Source organism: Dromaius novaehollandiae, chromosome Z (assembly GCF_036370855.1).
Source record: "Dromaius novaehollandiae isolate bDroNov1 chromosome Z, bDroNov1.hap1, whole genome shotgun sequence".
NCBI lineage: Eukaryota > Metazoa > Chordata > Aves > Casuariiformes > Dromaiidae > Dromaius > Dromaius novaehollandiae.
In genome coordinates, this window is record NC_088132.1 from 22,453,870 (window position 1) to 22,471,021 (window position 17,152).

The 17,152-nt window shown below is 40.1% G+C and overlaps 1 protein-coding gene across 2 annotated transcripts in view; it reads left to right on the top strand.

The window, feature by feature from the left end:
* The window catches only part of ADAMTSL1 (ADAMTS like 1), a 462,450-nt gene that overhangs the window by 265,138 nt on the left and 180,160 nt on the right, over positions 1-17,152 (top strand). The window contains exon 1 of one of the 2 annotated variants that reach the window (XM_026097815.2): positions 4,524-4,800. The exons of the other annotated variant lie outside the window; for it this stretch is intronic. Within the exon in view, the coding sequence (XP_025953600.2) occupies positions 4,744-4,800 (57 nt within the window). The 5' untranslated portion in view covers positions 4,524-4,743. Of the gene's footprint in view, positions 1-4,523; positions 4,801-17,152 lie in introns of those variants that run through there. 2 annotated transcript variants of the gene reach the window in all.

Consider the following 17,152-nt stretch of genomic DNA (forward strand, 5'->3'; position numbering starts at 1 on the left):
TTTTTCTTGAGACTTCTCTTCACATTAGATGCAGTGGGTCATGAAAGTGCCTAAGATACATAGGTCACATCATTCCAGTTCCTAGGTGTCATCATTGCAGGTTATCTAGCAATGAGTTACTGGCACTCTTGGCAGCCAGTATCAGCTGACAGTGAAAAGACTGGATGAGTATGAAGGCTGAACTATCTAAACGCTGTCCTGCTAAGTACAGGTGAGGATGATTGTCTCTCTCAGAACTAAACTGTTCCTGCTATTTGAATTCCTCTCAGATCAGAAGTCTGGACAGAGGCTTTTCATGCATCAATAACAATCTTTCAGGAAAGTTCTTTAATAATCACAGACCTTGTGCACCTGAGTGAGCTTCACCTTAGCAGTTCAGAATATTCCTGTTCTTACAGCTTTCATTGTAGTGTCTTTCACAGGTACTAAAGGCATACATAGACACATGCACCTATAAATGCAAATCCTATCAAAAGCTGCTTATAAAGCACTGGCTCCTTTCCACTTCTCACTTTCCATACTTGTGCAGGCATCCAGATTCCCAGAAACCAATCCAGGCTAATAAGAGGTAATCTAAAAATAACTGTTAACTGAAAAAGTAAAAGGGAAGAAAAAATCCTGCTTGCTCCAGACCTGATGGCAAAAAGGAGGTCCAGCCTCCGGGAAGAGGCAGGTGGCTTCTGAAGGAAAACTGTAACATACCCTCCCCAGGGAGATCAGCTCCAAAGCTGAATCACTCTTTTCTGCTGTAAAGCATATTGATGGTAAGAGTTTTCTCCTGCCTGCATGTGTGTTTTTCAAATTAAGTATCATTAAATCAGTATACCTTAAAATAATGCTTCAGACACCCTCCTTTGCTTCTGCTTTCATTTCATATAATCTGCTATAGATGTGCAGTGCTGATATCCAGCTCTGCTTCTCATGAATAGATGCAAACTGGTTTAATTTAAACACGTAGCAGAGGTGGAGAAAAAAAGAGAGCTAATGGCCAGTGCAGAAAGCAGAAGGGGTCATTTTCATGGTATGGAGTAGCTTGTGTTTGTGTGTCCATTCTCCCTTAAGTTGGTGAAGGGTTTGTGTTGATAATTTTAGGATTTGTAGATGATATATTTGCATGTCTGTTTTCAGCAAGTTGGTAATCTATGCAATCCTGAACTCCCTGATCTCCAATATCAGTTTTGCGACTGATCTCAGGGGAGCCAGGACTTTATCTTGAGATTTCATCTACTACTTTTGTCACAGGTAGAGGTCTTGTATTGTTTTGAGTTCTTGCATTCATTTGAGGTGCATGATAGAGAGTCTAGAGATGAACAGGGCCTGAGGCTGTGCACCTTTTAGGCCATAGGCCATATTACCTTGTATGGGACATATTCTCCTTCCTCTTACAGGCTTGTAAGTAGCTACGCAAAAAGACCCCACCCACCAAACTAGTGCTCAGGAGGATAAATCAATGAACTCCATGCAAAATAAATATATGCATTAGAACAAAATCCTGTATCTGAATAGCAGGATATGGACAAGTTCAACACCAGAACACTTCATGCTTTAAAGTAATTTTTCAAAAAATCCACACTTTTTTTTAGTTCATTGTTTTCAATTAGGAATAATTGAAAGAAAACAAGCCTTTAGGTAGATGCATCATTACTCTATAGAAATTGGCAGGTATTGGGCATGACTCCTCATTAAAGCTGTACGCGAGAATTTCAGTAGACCTCTCCTTTGGACTTCATTCATGTGAGTTTCCACTCCTTGAATTTCACTTTGATTTCTATGTCCAAATATGTGCAGAAAACACAAAGTCAGACTGTTGGAAGGGTGGTATTTGCACGGTTTCATGAAAAAATCACAGGGTTTGCCTGTGAAACTTGTCTGTTGTGAAACTAAAAATGAATCCATATTCAGGAATCTGTTCTGAATTTTCAGTGTGCAACAAAATGTCAGGTCAGGTGAATTTCATACCAATTAACATTTTATTATGAAAGTCTTGCTGCTCTCCTAGTGATTAAATAAAAATCCTGAATAAAAAAGCTATTTATAGGCAGTTTGCATTTTTCAGGCATTTGAGGATTGCAGGCCACATCATTTGCTAAAACTAATTTACTCTCTTGCTATTATTGGGCGTGCAAAAGTCCCATCAGCTTCAATGGGAGTTCCATGAGCAGAATGATGGCAGGACTATACACTGAAAAGCAAGTAGGCTGCAGTTTTTCTAACTTAGATGTGTTAGTTGCCATCTGAGACTTCTGAACTGATAAAAAGAATCTCAAAAACCCATATTTCATCTTTTCCAAAGCTGAACAAGAAATGAGAAATTCTGAGATGGACTAGTGTAGCGTGAATGTAACATTTCCAGTTTAAAGTTGTGAGAAAAAAAAGAAAAAATGTGATTAGCCATGTGCCTTTCTCAGTTATTTCATCCTTTGTAATGTATGTAACCATAATTGGAGCAGTTTGGTTTTTAAAAGTAAAATGGTGATCATCTTGTGAATGCAATATAACAAACCTTGTTTACCATATCACTTTGGCCTTGAAAATTTAGCATACAGAAATTCCAGAGATTAGCTGTAAGGCTACTGTTGACTTCTGAGATCATAGTAGGCTTGTTGGAGCAAGGGAACAAGAGCAGGGGAGATAGAAGACAGAGGTGACCAAGGAGCTCAATAGAAACATTCAATTTGTATAGCCCTTAGGTATGGGATTGACACTGCTGATGAAGCAAAGGATTTTATTTTTTTTCCAAAAGGTACTCTAGACTTTTAGTTGATTGATATGTTTAGTTTCCTGATTTTTTCAAAGGCAATCTCAGAATATGGGAATTCTGCCATAGCGTCATCACACTGACATGCTGGTGGGTCAGACTCTGGAACCCGAGTTGTACCCTGGTGGGTCAGACTCAAACTTATCTCCACTGCTGAAACTGAGGGTGGTATGAGGTGGTCCTTCCCTCCTCTTTGCCCGAGGAGGTGGTCTCTGAAGTTGCCGTGTGGGGGATTTGACCACACAACGGACTTGCTGATGATAGAGGAATCTTAGGAACCATTTCAGGTCTTTTCTCACCCCTCATTCCTAGCTTTTCGTCATAGCCCCTTCCCACTGAGCCTTTTCACTTCTCCCAGCTCTCATTTTCTTGACCAACAAGGCTGAAAGTCCCCAACGAGGCTGCCTTTACCAGTGTGAGCTGAAGTCTGTTTCTCCCAGTATTCCTAATCTGTCTCTCCAGCCAGTTGTAATTTCCCAAACCCAGGTCTATGGAGGTTCTCTCTTTTCTGTTTTGGCCTTCAGATGTCCTCAACATTTACATTCATGTTCCTGTTCTGCCAAAACTCCTATCTGACTTCTCAACAGCTGTAAGTTCTGTTTCCTCGCAGTTCCTTCCCTCTTGCAAGCAACATATCATTTCCTGCCTGCTCATCCATCTCTTCCACCAGGCTGTTTTTTCATTCCTGCTGATGGCCAGTTGTCTTAAATCATCTGTGGTCTACACTTGCTCCCTTTTCCTCTCTGACCCCAAACCTGGAGCCCTCAGTGGAATTTCACTCTCCTCTGCTATCTTCCTATTCCCATCTCTTTCCAGGCTCATCGTGTTTGCATGTTCTTCTCCATCCTAAAGCACGTGTAGCTTACCTTTCTCCTCCATTGTGTCTGGGCTTACTGAGGGACCACAGACAAGAGCTTAGGAAAGACAAGCATTTCTACATCTGGCCCTAGCATCCCCTGCGGCACCATCATGTTGCTCTTGCAAGAGAAGCCCAGATCAGCCCCATGTGGGAGAATGCCTTGGATCCAGTTTTGAATTTCTGCTTTAGAAAATAAAACAAACAAACAGCCAACAAAAATAGCAAGAGACTTCAGGCAATGCAAACTGGATGAACCCTGAACCAAGTCAGAGCAGGGGTTTGCGACTCCTATCTGTCAAGTTAATACCTCAAAGACAGAGATCCTGGCTCTCTCGAGTTGTGTAGATCTTTGCTCTTCTAGGCAAAAGTCTCCCTCCTCTAAGCTTACTTTCATTCTAATGCAGAATAAGGTGGTTTTTCAAAAAAGAAAAAAAAATCATGATAGATTGTCACTCAGTCCTTCTTAGAAATATGCCTGCTTTACAAATTGAGGGCAGAGACAGTGTTCTTTATTGCTGAATAAATGGTATAAAAGGGAGCATTTTCCTGTAAAGAATACAAGACTTATGTAAAGTGTACATTCTCCGTGGATTCAGCATTTTATGATTGGTGCTTTTAATGACATACATTATATATTGACACAGATTAAGTTTCCTTCATGAATGGAACAATGCAATCTCAGGAGGAGAACTACTGAACTAGCAATAAGCATAAATAGCGCATGGCGAGTGGTGGAATAGAGCTCCTGGAGCACAGTTTGCTGCAGGCAGAGCACTCCCTTCAGCTGTGCTAGCCTGCCTCTCTCCTCCTCCTTCTCTTCCTCCTCCTCTCTCTCTTTTCCTTCCCGTCTGTCTTTCACTGTTACACTTTCCCTATACTGTTGGGCTTTGTTTTGCTGCGTGTCTGATTAGCAGGAGGGGGATTGGCTAGTTGCGGCTCAGGGAGCACTTCCACACAGCTCACCCCAACCCAACCACCCACCCCTGGGTCAGGAAATGTGAGCAGGGCTGATGGAGGCGGAGAAGCAGGGCTGAAGTGCTCGCACCAGCACTGGATGTGACAGCAGGCAGAGGAGCACTTCGCAGCTCACTCACTGTCCGACTCCAGTTCCAGCACGGACAAAACCATGGAGCGCTGCCATTGGGCAACAGCTGGCACCCTGCTTCTGGCTTCCCTTGTCCTGGTAAATGGCATTTCTTTCATAAAAATATATGTCCCTTGTAGCTGTTACGTATGTGTATGTATATGTGTATATGTGCAGATTTGTGTGCATCAGTGGGTAGGCAGTCTCTAAGACTGCAGGTAGAGAGAAAATGTTTGAACAAATTGTGTTAATCTTATCCTCTCTAAAGAACTGCAAGCTTCAAGCCTTGCTATTGTAGGTTGCTGCAGGTAGAACCAAAAAGTTGATGTTGGCATCACTTTTATAAACTTGATGTGCAATGTGAATGGTGATTTGAAAGCTTGAAATTTGGGTAAGAGCTGTTTCTCCCTCCTCAGAATCAAACTATATCATGCTGTAATGTTCCTGGAATTTTCTTCCTTCCTAAAAAAAGAAAGGAAAAAAATATTTTTTCCTGTGCACATGCAGAGAAACCAGGTACAGCATGTACTGAACTATTTTTCTGCAGCCAGTTTAAACTAGCTCTCATTATTGCTGCAACTCATTAGAGAGACAAGTTTATGCTAATTTTTGGAAGATATGTTATGTGATATCTAGTATACTTCAGGGCTATAAAACTGATTGTTATTATATGATTTTCTTGCATACCTCTCCCAATTAACTGATAAGGTGCTTTACTGCTGAACACTGTAGCTGTGCTGCTTAACTGAGAGTAAATATTCCATTATGACTCATACTTAATTTCATAGGTATGAGCTGTGGGTTTACTGTCAGAAAATCTGCAAGGAGAGTATTAATACACATGCTTTTAATAGCACAGTGCTCTTGGCATACTTTAAATTAAGCTTTTCTAATATTTGACAGAAGGTTTACATTCAGACAGCAAAGAAACTTAAAGAAATATATTAACTTTATAGCAGCTTGCATCTTCCTCTTTATATGTATGAAACAATCTATGCTAGCCTTTGCAAACTAATCTTAACACATTATTTAGTAGTGTTGTAAGGACCTAAACCAGTAGGATAACCCTATTCAAAATACTTATTAAAAATTATTGTATGGTTTTTTGTAAAAAATTTAGCTATATAATTGCTAAATACCAATAGATCACTGGAAATAATGCCATCTGGAATGAAAATTAGAAGTCTAGTTTATTTAAAGGTCTATTTTCAATACAAAATACAGAATTCAAATAAAACGGTGTAAAGACAGGCTTAGATTTTCTTTCACATATGCAAATGAGAAGTTTATTACCTGATGACTGTAATATATTGTGAGCAAATCCTGCAGTGCTAATTTGAGGAGGATCAACTGGATATATGACTGAACAAGACAATCTAAGAACTGTAGAATTTTTCCCCATGTTAAACTCATAACATTTATATTTCTCACTGCTGCTTGTGAGTTAAGTTCTCAGTCCCTAATTCATGCAAATAAATAGTGCATTCTGCTGCCAACTATTATGCATTATACTCCATACTATACTAGTTTGTATTTGCATGACTTCCTCTGTCCCAAAAGATGTCCCCCCTCACCACCTCCCAAATATCTTTGTGCCTTAAGAATAATGATGTGAAACAAGCTTAAATCTATTTTTTGAATTGGGCCATTCTTTTACACTCTCCTTATTCAGGAAAATCTCTTATTTGCTTTCAGCAGGAGATTACATAAACATGCAAGAATTTGACTTCTAACTTGGATAGAGATAGGGATAAGTCGTAAGATACCTTGATATATATGTAACTACTGCAGCATATTGTGAAATGAGTTCATGTAGGGCATGGTACAAAACTCGCTGAAGTTTTTGAGAAGATTTTCATTGACTCAAAAAGGCAATAGATCTGGCTTGTGATGACTGGCTATTAGCCTCTTAGATATTAGCCTCTAATCAGGTAGGTGAAATAAGTTTGACAGCTATAAAAATGTACATTTGGATTTATGTGTTTCCTTAACCTTGTATGCCTCTAAAACCACTATCTTGCCAACACTTCGCAACATGAGCAGACCCTAGACCTGTAGCTCTCTAGTGTGGCAGTAGAAGCGTTCATCGTTGTAAGCACTAAGGCTTGGTAGCAAATGTTCATGGGATTAGTTTCACAATCATTTATCACATCCTGCTATATTTGCAGTAAAGCACTGTAGACAAAAGTAGCATCTTCAGTGCTATGTTCTGCACTGTTGCACAAGTAAGAAGGCTGCATAGCCCAGACACAACTCCAGCTCTTGTGCTGATAGTATGCTAAAGGGATGAACGAGTCCAGAGCTGGCATCAGCAATAACCTCTCTCTTCTGTTCCCTCAATTACTGAGCAAATATAGTGTATTTCAAGGCAGACTCTTTAGAGGGGTGTAGCAGTGACTGTAGCACTGTGCCAGGGTTCTTAGCCTTCGTTTGGAAGAAATCCTACTGGTTTTCACTGGGATGGTGGGAAAGAGATTTACTTGAGTAAGATCTTTTCTTCTTGACTGCCCTAGAACTTGCTGCATACTCAGCCATCCCATTTCCTGGGCATAAATGGGAGTTAGGTACCTTCATAGGTTCTTCTGAGACAATGAGCTGTAACACTTAGTGCGTGTCTTCAGAAAGTAAAATCAGACTGAAAGTAACTTTAGAAAATAGTTTCTCACTTTCCAGAGTAAGACCAGGTATTTGGAGAATTGTGCTCATTGCTCAGTGAGCATTGACATGCTAAGGATGTATTAACACACCACTTTTAAGAGAAAAGAGAGCAGGAGTTCTGTTCCAAAGATTTCCCTTTCTATTGATTTAAAAATAAAAACCCATCACAAGCAAATCATGGTTCTCTAGCTCAAAGGGAATGCGGCCAAAACCATAATCAGCCATTGACATATGTGTTCATCCAAACTTGAAGTTAAATCACTTCATGTCAGAAAGGCATTTAATCACATTTGTGTTTGCTGTTTGCATCTTTTCAGCGGTTATTAGCTCTCTTGCATGTTGTTGTGGTACTTACAGAAGTAACACTAGAAATTGTAATAAAGTACATGTGTTTTTCTGCAGCATTTCTTTTTCTCACTGTGCTAATTTGTACATGGAAAATAGTCAGACACAATAGTCCATTTTTTCCAGGCTCTTTGGCATTATATTTGCCTATTATCTAACTGGGTCTGTCTTGGATGACTGCAGGCACAATTAGCCTGCGGAATGAATATTACATTTCTTGTTTACATCTGAATGTACAAAGCTTGATGGTTTTTCCTCTTCATGTGCAGATAGCTCTATCTACTGTTGTATGTCTGCTCATCTGTTTCTACATTTATAGCTGCACAGAGAAGTATTTTCCAGTGCAAAGTCCAAAGTGTACACATATATTTTCATGCATAGTTATGTCTATGTGCAGACTGGCATCTGATCACACCTGCTGTGTAGTGATGTGTTGAAATGGATATTCAGCTATACAAAGCTAGAATTTATTCATACAAATGAGCAAAAAAAATTTCACCGTTATGGTTTCTGGCTGGTGCTGCCATACTCTGAAAGTCTCATGTCTCTAACTTCTTAAGTGAATGTCCGGATGCTAGTGAGTATACTCATCACTTTCTTCATAGATTCCTCTATGATTCTGTGTCTGGACTTAAGTTTTCTGACCTCTTCCATTAGGTTTTGTTTAATATATCATTTATTTATCTTTCCTTTAGCAGGTGCAAAGGGTTCTGGGAACTTGGGTCAGACTGCCGGTATGAGACGACCTAAGGTGGTGTGATGGAATTTTTTTCTTAAGGATTTAAGTGAAGGTGCAGTTGGTACTTCATAAAGGCTGCTGAGCTAGTGGTCTGATTCATCAGTGTCACTAAAGATGAGCATGTTTTGTTTTAATTACTTTTGTTAAGTTCATAGGTCCAGCAAGGCAAAATAAAACCAGCCATGAGATTGAACATCTTAGAGAGTCTGAAGATTAGAACATAGTCACCTGAAGTTATGGATTCCTTCTGCTGACAGAACTTGTCTATGAACAATTCAGTAGGCTAAGCAGTTAATGTAAAGTATGAATAGTCCACACACCAGGGCAAATAACTTTTTAGGAGAGGTCTATCAACTTCTGCATAATCTGAATTTTCTTTGAACAAAATAAAAACTCTATCCTGGGTTGTTGGCCATCCAAATATAACTTCATGATTTAGGATAGTGTTGTCTTCCTGAAACTGCAGACAGCACTGTTACCTCTATTGTTACCACTGTTGTTTCTCATTGCTGTTTTCTTAAGCTCGTAAGAAAAATCAGTCCTGTATGGGCACTAATTAAACTGATAAAAACTTGGAAATTTTTATCTGCTGCTGCAGAGCCAGGGGTTCGATTGATGAGAAAGGAAAACAGAATAAGAAGATCATCCCCATAGTGACCTTCAGAAGGTTGAAGGTAGTGATAGAACAATGAAAACCTATCATCTACCAGATGCTATAGTATCAGGACTGGGAGCAGGAAAAAGAGAAAAATATGGCTCCTTTTTCCTACCCACAAGAATTGGAAAGTTATAAATGTGGTGGACAGAAACCAATAAAAAACTGGTATGAAGTGTTGAATTCTTTCAGAGTTGTGTATCATAATACTCTGGTATGAAGCACAACTTCTCTCTACAGAAAGGCTTGCCTTCTGATCTTGGCATTGCCATCTTTTTGTATCAGTGGTTGGGCAGTAGACTTGTCTAGAAGATGCCTGACCAGATTTGGCTGTTGAAGGTCTTAAAACATCACCCAGCCCTTAGGTATATGTTCAGGCAAAATGGGAAAGGTAAACAAGAAGTAAACATTGTGAAGTCCATTGTGAATGAAGAGAGGTCCTCCTAGGACTTTAGCTATGTATAGTGTTTGACACAGAAAAGCAGTGGTCAATGCTTAGTGTGACCTGGCCATTTTAGATGTCCTTCTCAAGAAATGCTTAGATTTCATCACAGGCCCAAGGTTTGTTATCATGCATGGTGAGACTTGCTGTATATATTGAGACCTGTTTCTTTATGAGCAAAACATTTCCCTTATGCAGAGAGGAAAGAGAGGGAGGATTGTCTATTTGCAACTGTAGATGCTAGACAGATTTGAAGATAGGTATCACGATTTTAAAGATGCCATTCTCAAACATTTTGCTTGTCTTTCAAGAAAGATAATTGTTTGCAGTATTTTATCTGTCTCTGTTGAAGGCTGTCACTTCAGCCTATCCTATAACTGCATAGGGTCAGCAGCATATAACTTTCCACTCATTTTTCTGGAAGTGGCAGATGCTATGAAGATAAGGATATATCAACACAGTATTAGCTGAAAATTGAGAGCAAGATTCTCAACTATATAAATTGATTTGCCTCTGTTATCTGCAATACTGAACTGCTATCCAGAATTCCACCTGCTTAGACTTTGTACTAAAGTACTTTATTTAATACCTGTTTTTCTTGTGAGCTTTTATACATGGTATTTAAAAGTGATTCGTAGGAGTAATACAAAATACCCCCAAAGAAGTGTTGGTCATAAATATTCTTTTGTGAAGTGGCCTATTTACTTAATTTTTTACAGAACAACTTTGGTAGGGGTTGTGGGTTTGTTTTAGCCTGCATCTGAGCGTGTACATTGAAGACTACTGCAGTCCAGGACCTTCTCTCTGCTTCACTGACAGTGAGACGTCACTGTATCAGAGATTGGTGTCCCCAAGTAGACATGCACTTCTACCTTTTTTCCCCCTTCAAGTGCCTTGATTTGAATTTCATTTCAGATATGAACAATTTCTTTTTTTCCTGCCAGAACCCAACTTTCTCCACATTACTTGTAAAAATAGCCAAAGTTGTGGTGAAATTGGAAGGCAATATAGACAAGTGACTGGGGCAGGGAAAGCAGGGCATGTGGCTTGTGAGATTTATTCGGCTTCCAATGCAGGCATATGCAGAAATCTTAATAGTTTTGCCACCTGTGAATTATTTGGATACATCTTGCAGAGGCGTTCCTCTTTCTATTTGTGTAGAAAAATAAGTGGTATGTTCACTGATTCTACAGCGTATTAATTTTCACACTGCTTCCTTTTTCATCTTCGTTGCCTTTATGGAATTTCTTCCAAAGCTTCAACCCTTTAGGGGTTGCCCTGGAATTTCTGCCTTTCAGGGGCTTCTTTTCAAGCAAGTTCAACAGAGGGTGTCAGGGCAGAGGGAAGTGGGGGTTGTAAGAAAGTAAGACATCCTGAAATAAATTCCAAGAGTGCTCGAGAATGAGACGGGAAATTATATGCAACATATAATAAATTCAAACTGTCCCATAAAATAAATATAAGTCATTTTGTTTCCATATGAATGTACTGCAGAGGTGTCAGATTTCCCTTTCTTGCTTTGTCAGATATAGTCTTTGCCCCTGCTTGAAGTTTGCTATTATATTGTTCAAATCCTGTGCTGTATCAACATACATGAATGAAAAGGAATAAAGGAAGCAATAATGTCTTCTACTGTTCTGGTGCAGGCATCAGATTGGTGCATTATTTATTTATTTACTTACTTACTTACTAACTTACTTAAATCTCTGTTTCTTTCAGCCTGGACTGTTAAAAGCATTTGCTGTTGACGGCTAGTGTAACCACACTTAACAAGCCCAGTGCTGTCTTTCCTTTTTTTTCATTTTGGTACGTGGATGGATTATGATTTTAAATGTGTTTTGGATATAACATTTTCCTAGTTCCTGTAACTTTAAATAATGGGAGTGGGAGATCTTCAAGTTACTGTGATATCAGCAATGTTTTCCTTAAACGTCTAGCCAGGCCACATTTTAAAGACAAAAGATCTGAATTAGCAGAAAGGAGAGGGAGAATTAATTCAATAGAAAGCTCTGAAACTAAAAACAAAAGCTGCCACTGCCTGGGACTTTGCTTTGCTAATCCAAACTGCAGCAGTTTTGTCAGTCTCTGAGGGCTTCAGCCACCCATAAGTGCTGGTGAACACCACTAAGTGGGCGTGGTTTATCACTTCTTGCCAGAGATGTTTACTGGCGTTGAGTGGAAGGGCTTGAAACAGCTTCTACTGTGAAGCATGCTGGTTCCGGTGTGTGGATATGTCTACAATTTATTTTGACAGAGTAGTGAAAACATAATTTTTTCATCGTGTGGGATATGAGAGGTCAGCATGAGAGCAGCAGCAGCTTATATGATGGCAGTTTTTATGTCTTTATGTCTTTATAATTCAATTTAAAATAATTAGAAAGAAGTCCTGATACTCCTAAAAATCTCCTCCACTTTGGTACCTAAAAACTCATAACAATAACGTGTATTTTCCTTTTAAAGAAACATACATTGATTTGAGATCAATACTTAGTGATTAAGGTGGAACAAATGTGTTAGATTAACTTTGAGATTCACAGAAATACCTAAGGATCCTGTGAGCATTTTTTTTTTGTTTCTGCCTTCCTTTTTCTGTTGTTATGACATGGGACCCCTAGCTTTCCTCATGGTCATTTGCTTGCTTGCTTCTCTCCTTCTTTCTTCCTTCCTTCCTTCCTTTCCTTTTTTCCTTCTTACCTTCCTTTCTTGTTCCTTCTTTCCTTCCTTTCTCGCTCTCATGCTCTTTCTCATTCACTTTCTCATCTCTCTTACTCTTTTTTTGCATAAACATTACCCTTTCAGTTTTCCTGCCTCTACCAAAGCTAAAGTTGTCAACCCTCTGTGTGGCCCCTTGTTGTTAAAATAAATACTTATTCAACTCCATGAGGTAACTGAGGGAGATGGCAAACCCTCAGAAGAATGAGAGGCTTCATTTATTTTGGATAAACATCAAAATTGCGGATGCTTATCTGAAATTATACAAATCTTTGGAGAGGTCTCTTTCCTTCTCTGAAATGTGTCCTGACCAGAGAGTGACATCTTTCTGTTGTAACCTGTTGCAACTTATCTTAATGCTATGACCCACTGCAGGGGAGGCAGAGCCACCCTGGGGTTGATGAGCCTGTTAAAATCTGGGTTAACAGCACAAGGTCTTCTATCTCAGACTTTGAGAAGCAGAGGTCCTAAATCCAGTCTGCACGAAGGTTGAGGCACATAAAGGGACTCACTGTTAGACATGGTGGCCTTTACCTCTGTACAGTTACAGTGCAGTTTAGGCTGGATGAAGCTCGAAGTCAATTTACTTAGACAATGGGTAGTGTGTAACATATATTTCTTCGATATATTACTCTGCCTCTTTCAAGGAGGCAGTGGTTCACCTGTGGAGCTTTGGGAGCCTGCTGTACATTGGCCATTTTTCTTGAAGCCGATGAGTACAGCCCAGCCACACCACACAGCTTTCACTTCTTGCTGCTTCAAAAATATTTAGCATGAAATAGGCTTTGTCACAAATAATTTTACTTTTCTCTCTCTTCCTTTCTATGCACCCCTGGCCCTCTTACCCAACCAACAATCTTTCTTAAGTGGAATGCAAACCCAAAGTACTTGACCGTAAGATGCACTTTTGAACCTGTGCTGTTTGGGTGGGTTCTGAATTCTGGAAAGTGATTTCACCCATCGTGTATCTGAACCAGTCCTAGCCTTAAAAACAGTTCTGATTGAATTAGGCGACAAGTCTGAGGCTCAGCCAGCTTGGACCTGCTCTGTATTGGATCACCCATGTCTGGTGTTTACACCAGCACGGCAGGGTTTAAATACTTGGGTCTATGCGCACAAGAGAGAGAGCTCTTGTATTCACATTGCTTCCCTGGTGCATATTTTCATGTGGGTAAGTGAAGTGAGAGATAGGACTGATCCGAGTTTTATAAGGCACTGTTATAAAATGTTATAGGGAGCACAGCATGCAGTGTGTTGAAGTGATATGGTGTCAACTCCATCCTCTGCCAGCAACCCCCCTGGCTGGCTGCTGCCCTTTCGGAGAAGAAATGAGCTCATGTTTGGCACATTTCTCTTGGGATGCAACGTCCAGTCCAGCCATGGGAATGGATATTTTTCTTCTAAAGAGCTGAGATGGCTGTTTATTTTTTCTTCCCTGTTTTGTTGCAGACTAGAGGCTATGTGCTCCTTATGACGGCTCATGAGGATATGTTTTAAAAAAACTGCATGTATACAGCTATCTGACTTGCTTCAGGGCAGGAAGAATCCCATGGGACTATGGGAACAGCGCTGGCAATGCTTTCCTCCTGCAGATACTACTCGATGTATGGAGCTAAAAACCATCAGAGAGTGCAAATGTGTACAATACTAAGATCCTGTTTTAAGGACAAAGTTCAGTGTGAGATTTTGTCCGTATTACTTATGCAATAACCAGATCAGCATATGCACGGTTAGGAAGGGACAAAGGGTTAGTTCCTTCTGGATGGACCTTTCCTTTCCTGTGCTAAAGGAGAAAGGTGTCATCATTTCCCTTTTTTTGTTCCTGTAGTAATGGGTCTGCCTTGCCTGACTGTGTTGTTTAGGAATTAAAAAAGACATACTCTCCCCCTCAAAGGGGAAGATAATGTATCCTAGAGGTCAGATACCTTTTCCATAAAGTTGTTTCACTGTGGAGATCCAAGGAGGCAGAATGCAGTGTTGACAAGGACTCCAATAGCAACTTTTTACTTGCGTCCTTGGGAACTGAGCTTGCTATATGTTTATCAGGTGTCTTCCTTCAGGGGAAAGAAAGATTGTCCACCTCTTGCTCTTCCCCTTGCTTCTGTTCACAGGAGCAGAAAAAGTAGTGAAAAGCTGCAAGAAGATCTCAGTGAGATTTTCTCTCCTCACCAAGGAAGAGTAAATTAAAAACAACCCAGAGGGAGATTTAGATCTTTGTTTATTCCTTTTTAAGAGACCAAAATGAGAAAATAAATCCTGGCTTGTTTGTCCATACAACCAAAGTATGAGCATAAAATAATTGCCTGAAGTGCATGCCCACATGTGTGTGCTCTAGTGCCAGTGCCTTCCTTGGGGCACACAGTCACTTAGATCAAAGTTTTCCTGTGCCAGGGGTTTTCCATAGGAAATATTGTCATGATCCTATTGCAGACCTTTTGCCTAGTCTTGCATCTGCAAAGAGGTAAAAATGCCTCAGTTAATTTCTGAGACTGTGGAAGCCCGGGGCTGGGTGGTCTGGGGGTGTTCAGCTCAGAACCCCACTCCAGCAAGGAGCTGCTGCACTTTGGGGAGCAGGGGAGCCAGCATGCAAAGTATAGTCATTTCTACCTCAACAGGATTGATGCTCACTGCAGCTACTTTTCATTCCAGGCTGTTTGCCGGAGAAGACAGTGTTTTAGCAGCAGTGTGAATTGTTCTGTAGAAATCCTTTTGATGAGGCAATATGCAACAGTGTGCAATTAATCATTACAGCAATTGCACCTATGGTTGCCCAGCCTCTCAGTTACAGCCAACAGCTCTGGGGTCCTGGAAACAGGCTTTTGCTCTCCTCATGTTCTTTTAACTTACCATTGTTGTGAGAGCAGAACTGCCATTACTTTGGTAAGTATGTCTCTGCTGAGAAGTCGGGTTCTTCTGGTTTGTGCGGTACTGCTGGAGGCTGGCTGGCTGGCTGGCAGGTCTGATGGCTGAAGTCCTCTATTTGAGCTTACACAGGACATAGTTGGGACAGGGGGAACACAAGCTGTCTACCACACCAGCTTAACAGTGTTCATCCATCCTGACCTTGAAGCAGCCCCCTTGGGAAAAGAATGGAAGTCAGTGCTTGTTCCCATTCAGGCCTTGAATACTTTGCTAAGGCTGCCCTTGAGAAGGGCTCTGCTTGTGTGAAGTGTATGGAATGGGCAGGTGTCTACTGGGAGTTGGAGGGCATCTATTCCCATGGTGAATCCTGGTGCTTCAAAGGAATTATGCTTCTCACACAGGTGAGGCTTAGCTTAATATGCATGGTACATTATTCTGGAAGAGTTGATGTGCTTCAGTCACACAGTAGTATTTTAAGTGAGGTACACCTCTTTATACTTAGATACATTAAACATGTTTTTTGTACACTGGAAACTGGCCATGTTAGGATATTTTACTCATGATATTTCCAAGATAATAGCTCAGAAATGTTTCAACAGCTAGTCAGAAATGTCTGGTATGTTAACATTTTGTTTGACAGTAATTACTAATAATAATTTAACTGGCTGTGATTTTTTTTCTGCTTTGCCTTCCTTTAAAAGCCAGGGATTTCCTATCTGAGCTGTAATCCAGGTGTTGCCTTGGATGGAATGCAACAAAGATACACAACACTGGGCAAATTAAATCTTATAAACCGTATATTTATATTGGGTCAAGTTTTGAGATACATGTTTCTTAGAAAGGGAGGAGGTCACTGGTCTTGTCTCCTGTAATTGCACACCTATGTAATACTGAGAGCAATTTCTTCCCAGTTCACTATAGCCAGAATTTCAGTGCTGTGCAAAGTATATATCTAATCTCAGTGACAAAATAACATTGAAGCATCATCAAAGATTACTCAAAGGAGAGAGAATGTATGGCTTGGCAGGAACTCATATAAGGATGTGCTTGGATATATCTGGAAAGGGAGGGCAGAAAGACCATATAATACAGAAAAATACTGTTTTTCTACCCTTAATATCATTTTCACAGTAGCAAAAGACAAGTTTAGACAGTGGCCTCAAAGGAGCCTTGCATGTTGTCACTGACAATATATCATACCCCTAAACAGTGGGGATGTGATAAGAACCAGATGATTTGAATTTCTTAACCAAAACCAGCAGTGAATATCATCTGCAAAATAGCTGTGGTTTATACTCTGTATCAGTGCCTTAGTCCAACAACGGGTTAAGTGCATTTTTCACTGCCTATGTTGCTGGCCAGTCTAGGGAACATACTGGTTACTTGAAGAATATGATTCTAGCAGCATTTTATAGAAGGAGGAGGAAGACTGGAACCCTTGGAAACTGAGGAGTAGTTAAATGACATGATCTGCATTTATACATGTTCTCTGTGCAATGCTGACAAATAGTTGGGTTAGGAATAGTTGTAGAGAGACTTCAGTTTGAAACAAAACTTTAAATTGATTTCCAGTATGTTACCAAGATATTTACTTTTTTAGGGCAGAACTTCTTTTATAGCCCTCAACACATGATCAGAGGTCCTGCTACTTTTCCTGTTTCTCCCTTTGTGTACCTACATGCATGTGCACACACGTGCTTTTAAAAGATACTTGGTTCTCTCATCAGGGATGCAGCTCTTGTATGGCCAGGCAGCTGTTGTGATTTAAGAATGTGTGACACTTTTCATGTTTTTCACACACTATCCCAGATGGTTTCAGTGATTTCTGTATTCTGTGTGTTAGGGGAGAAGCTAGGAAGGATCTCTTCATAGTCTGTTCAGCTCATATGCTGAATATAACATGAATGCCTGAGAACGCTTTGATAAATTCTGAAATTACTGTTAAACACTGAAACTGGAATTTTTTGAGGATAAAAAAGGATACCTCACTCTTCTAGGCTTCTTTGAAAATTCCAAACTATTTTTATTTATCTTTTAG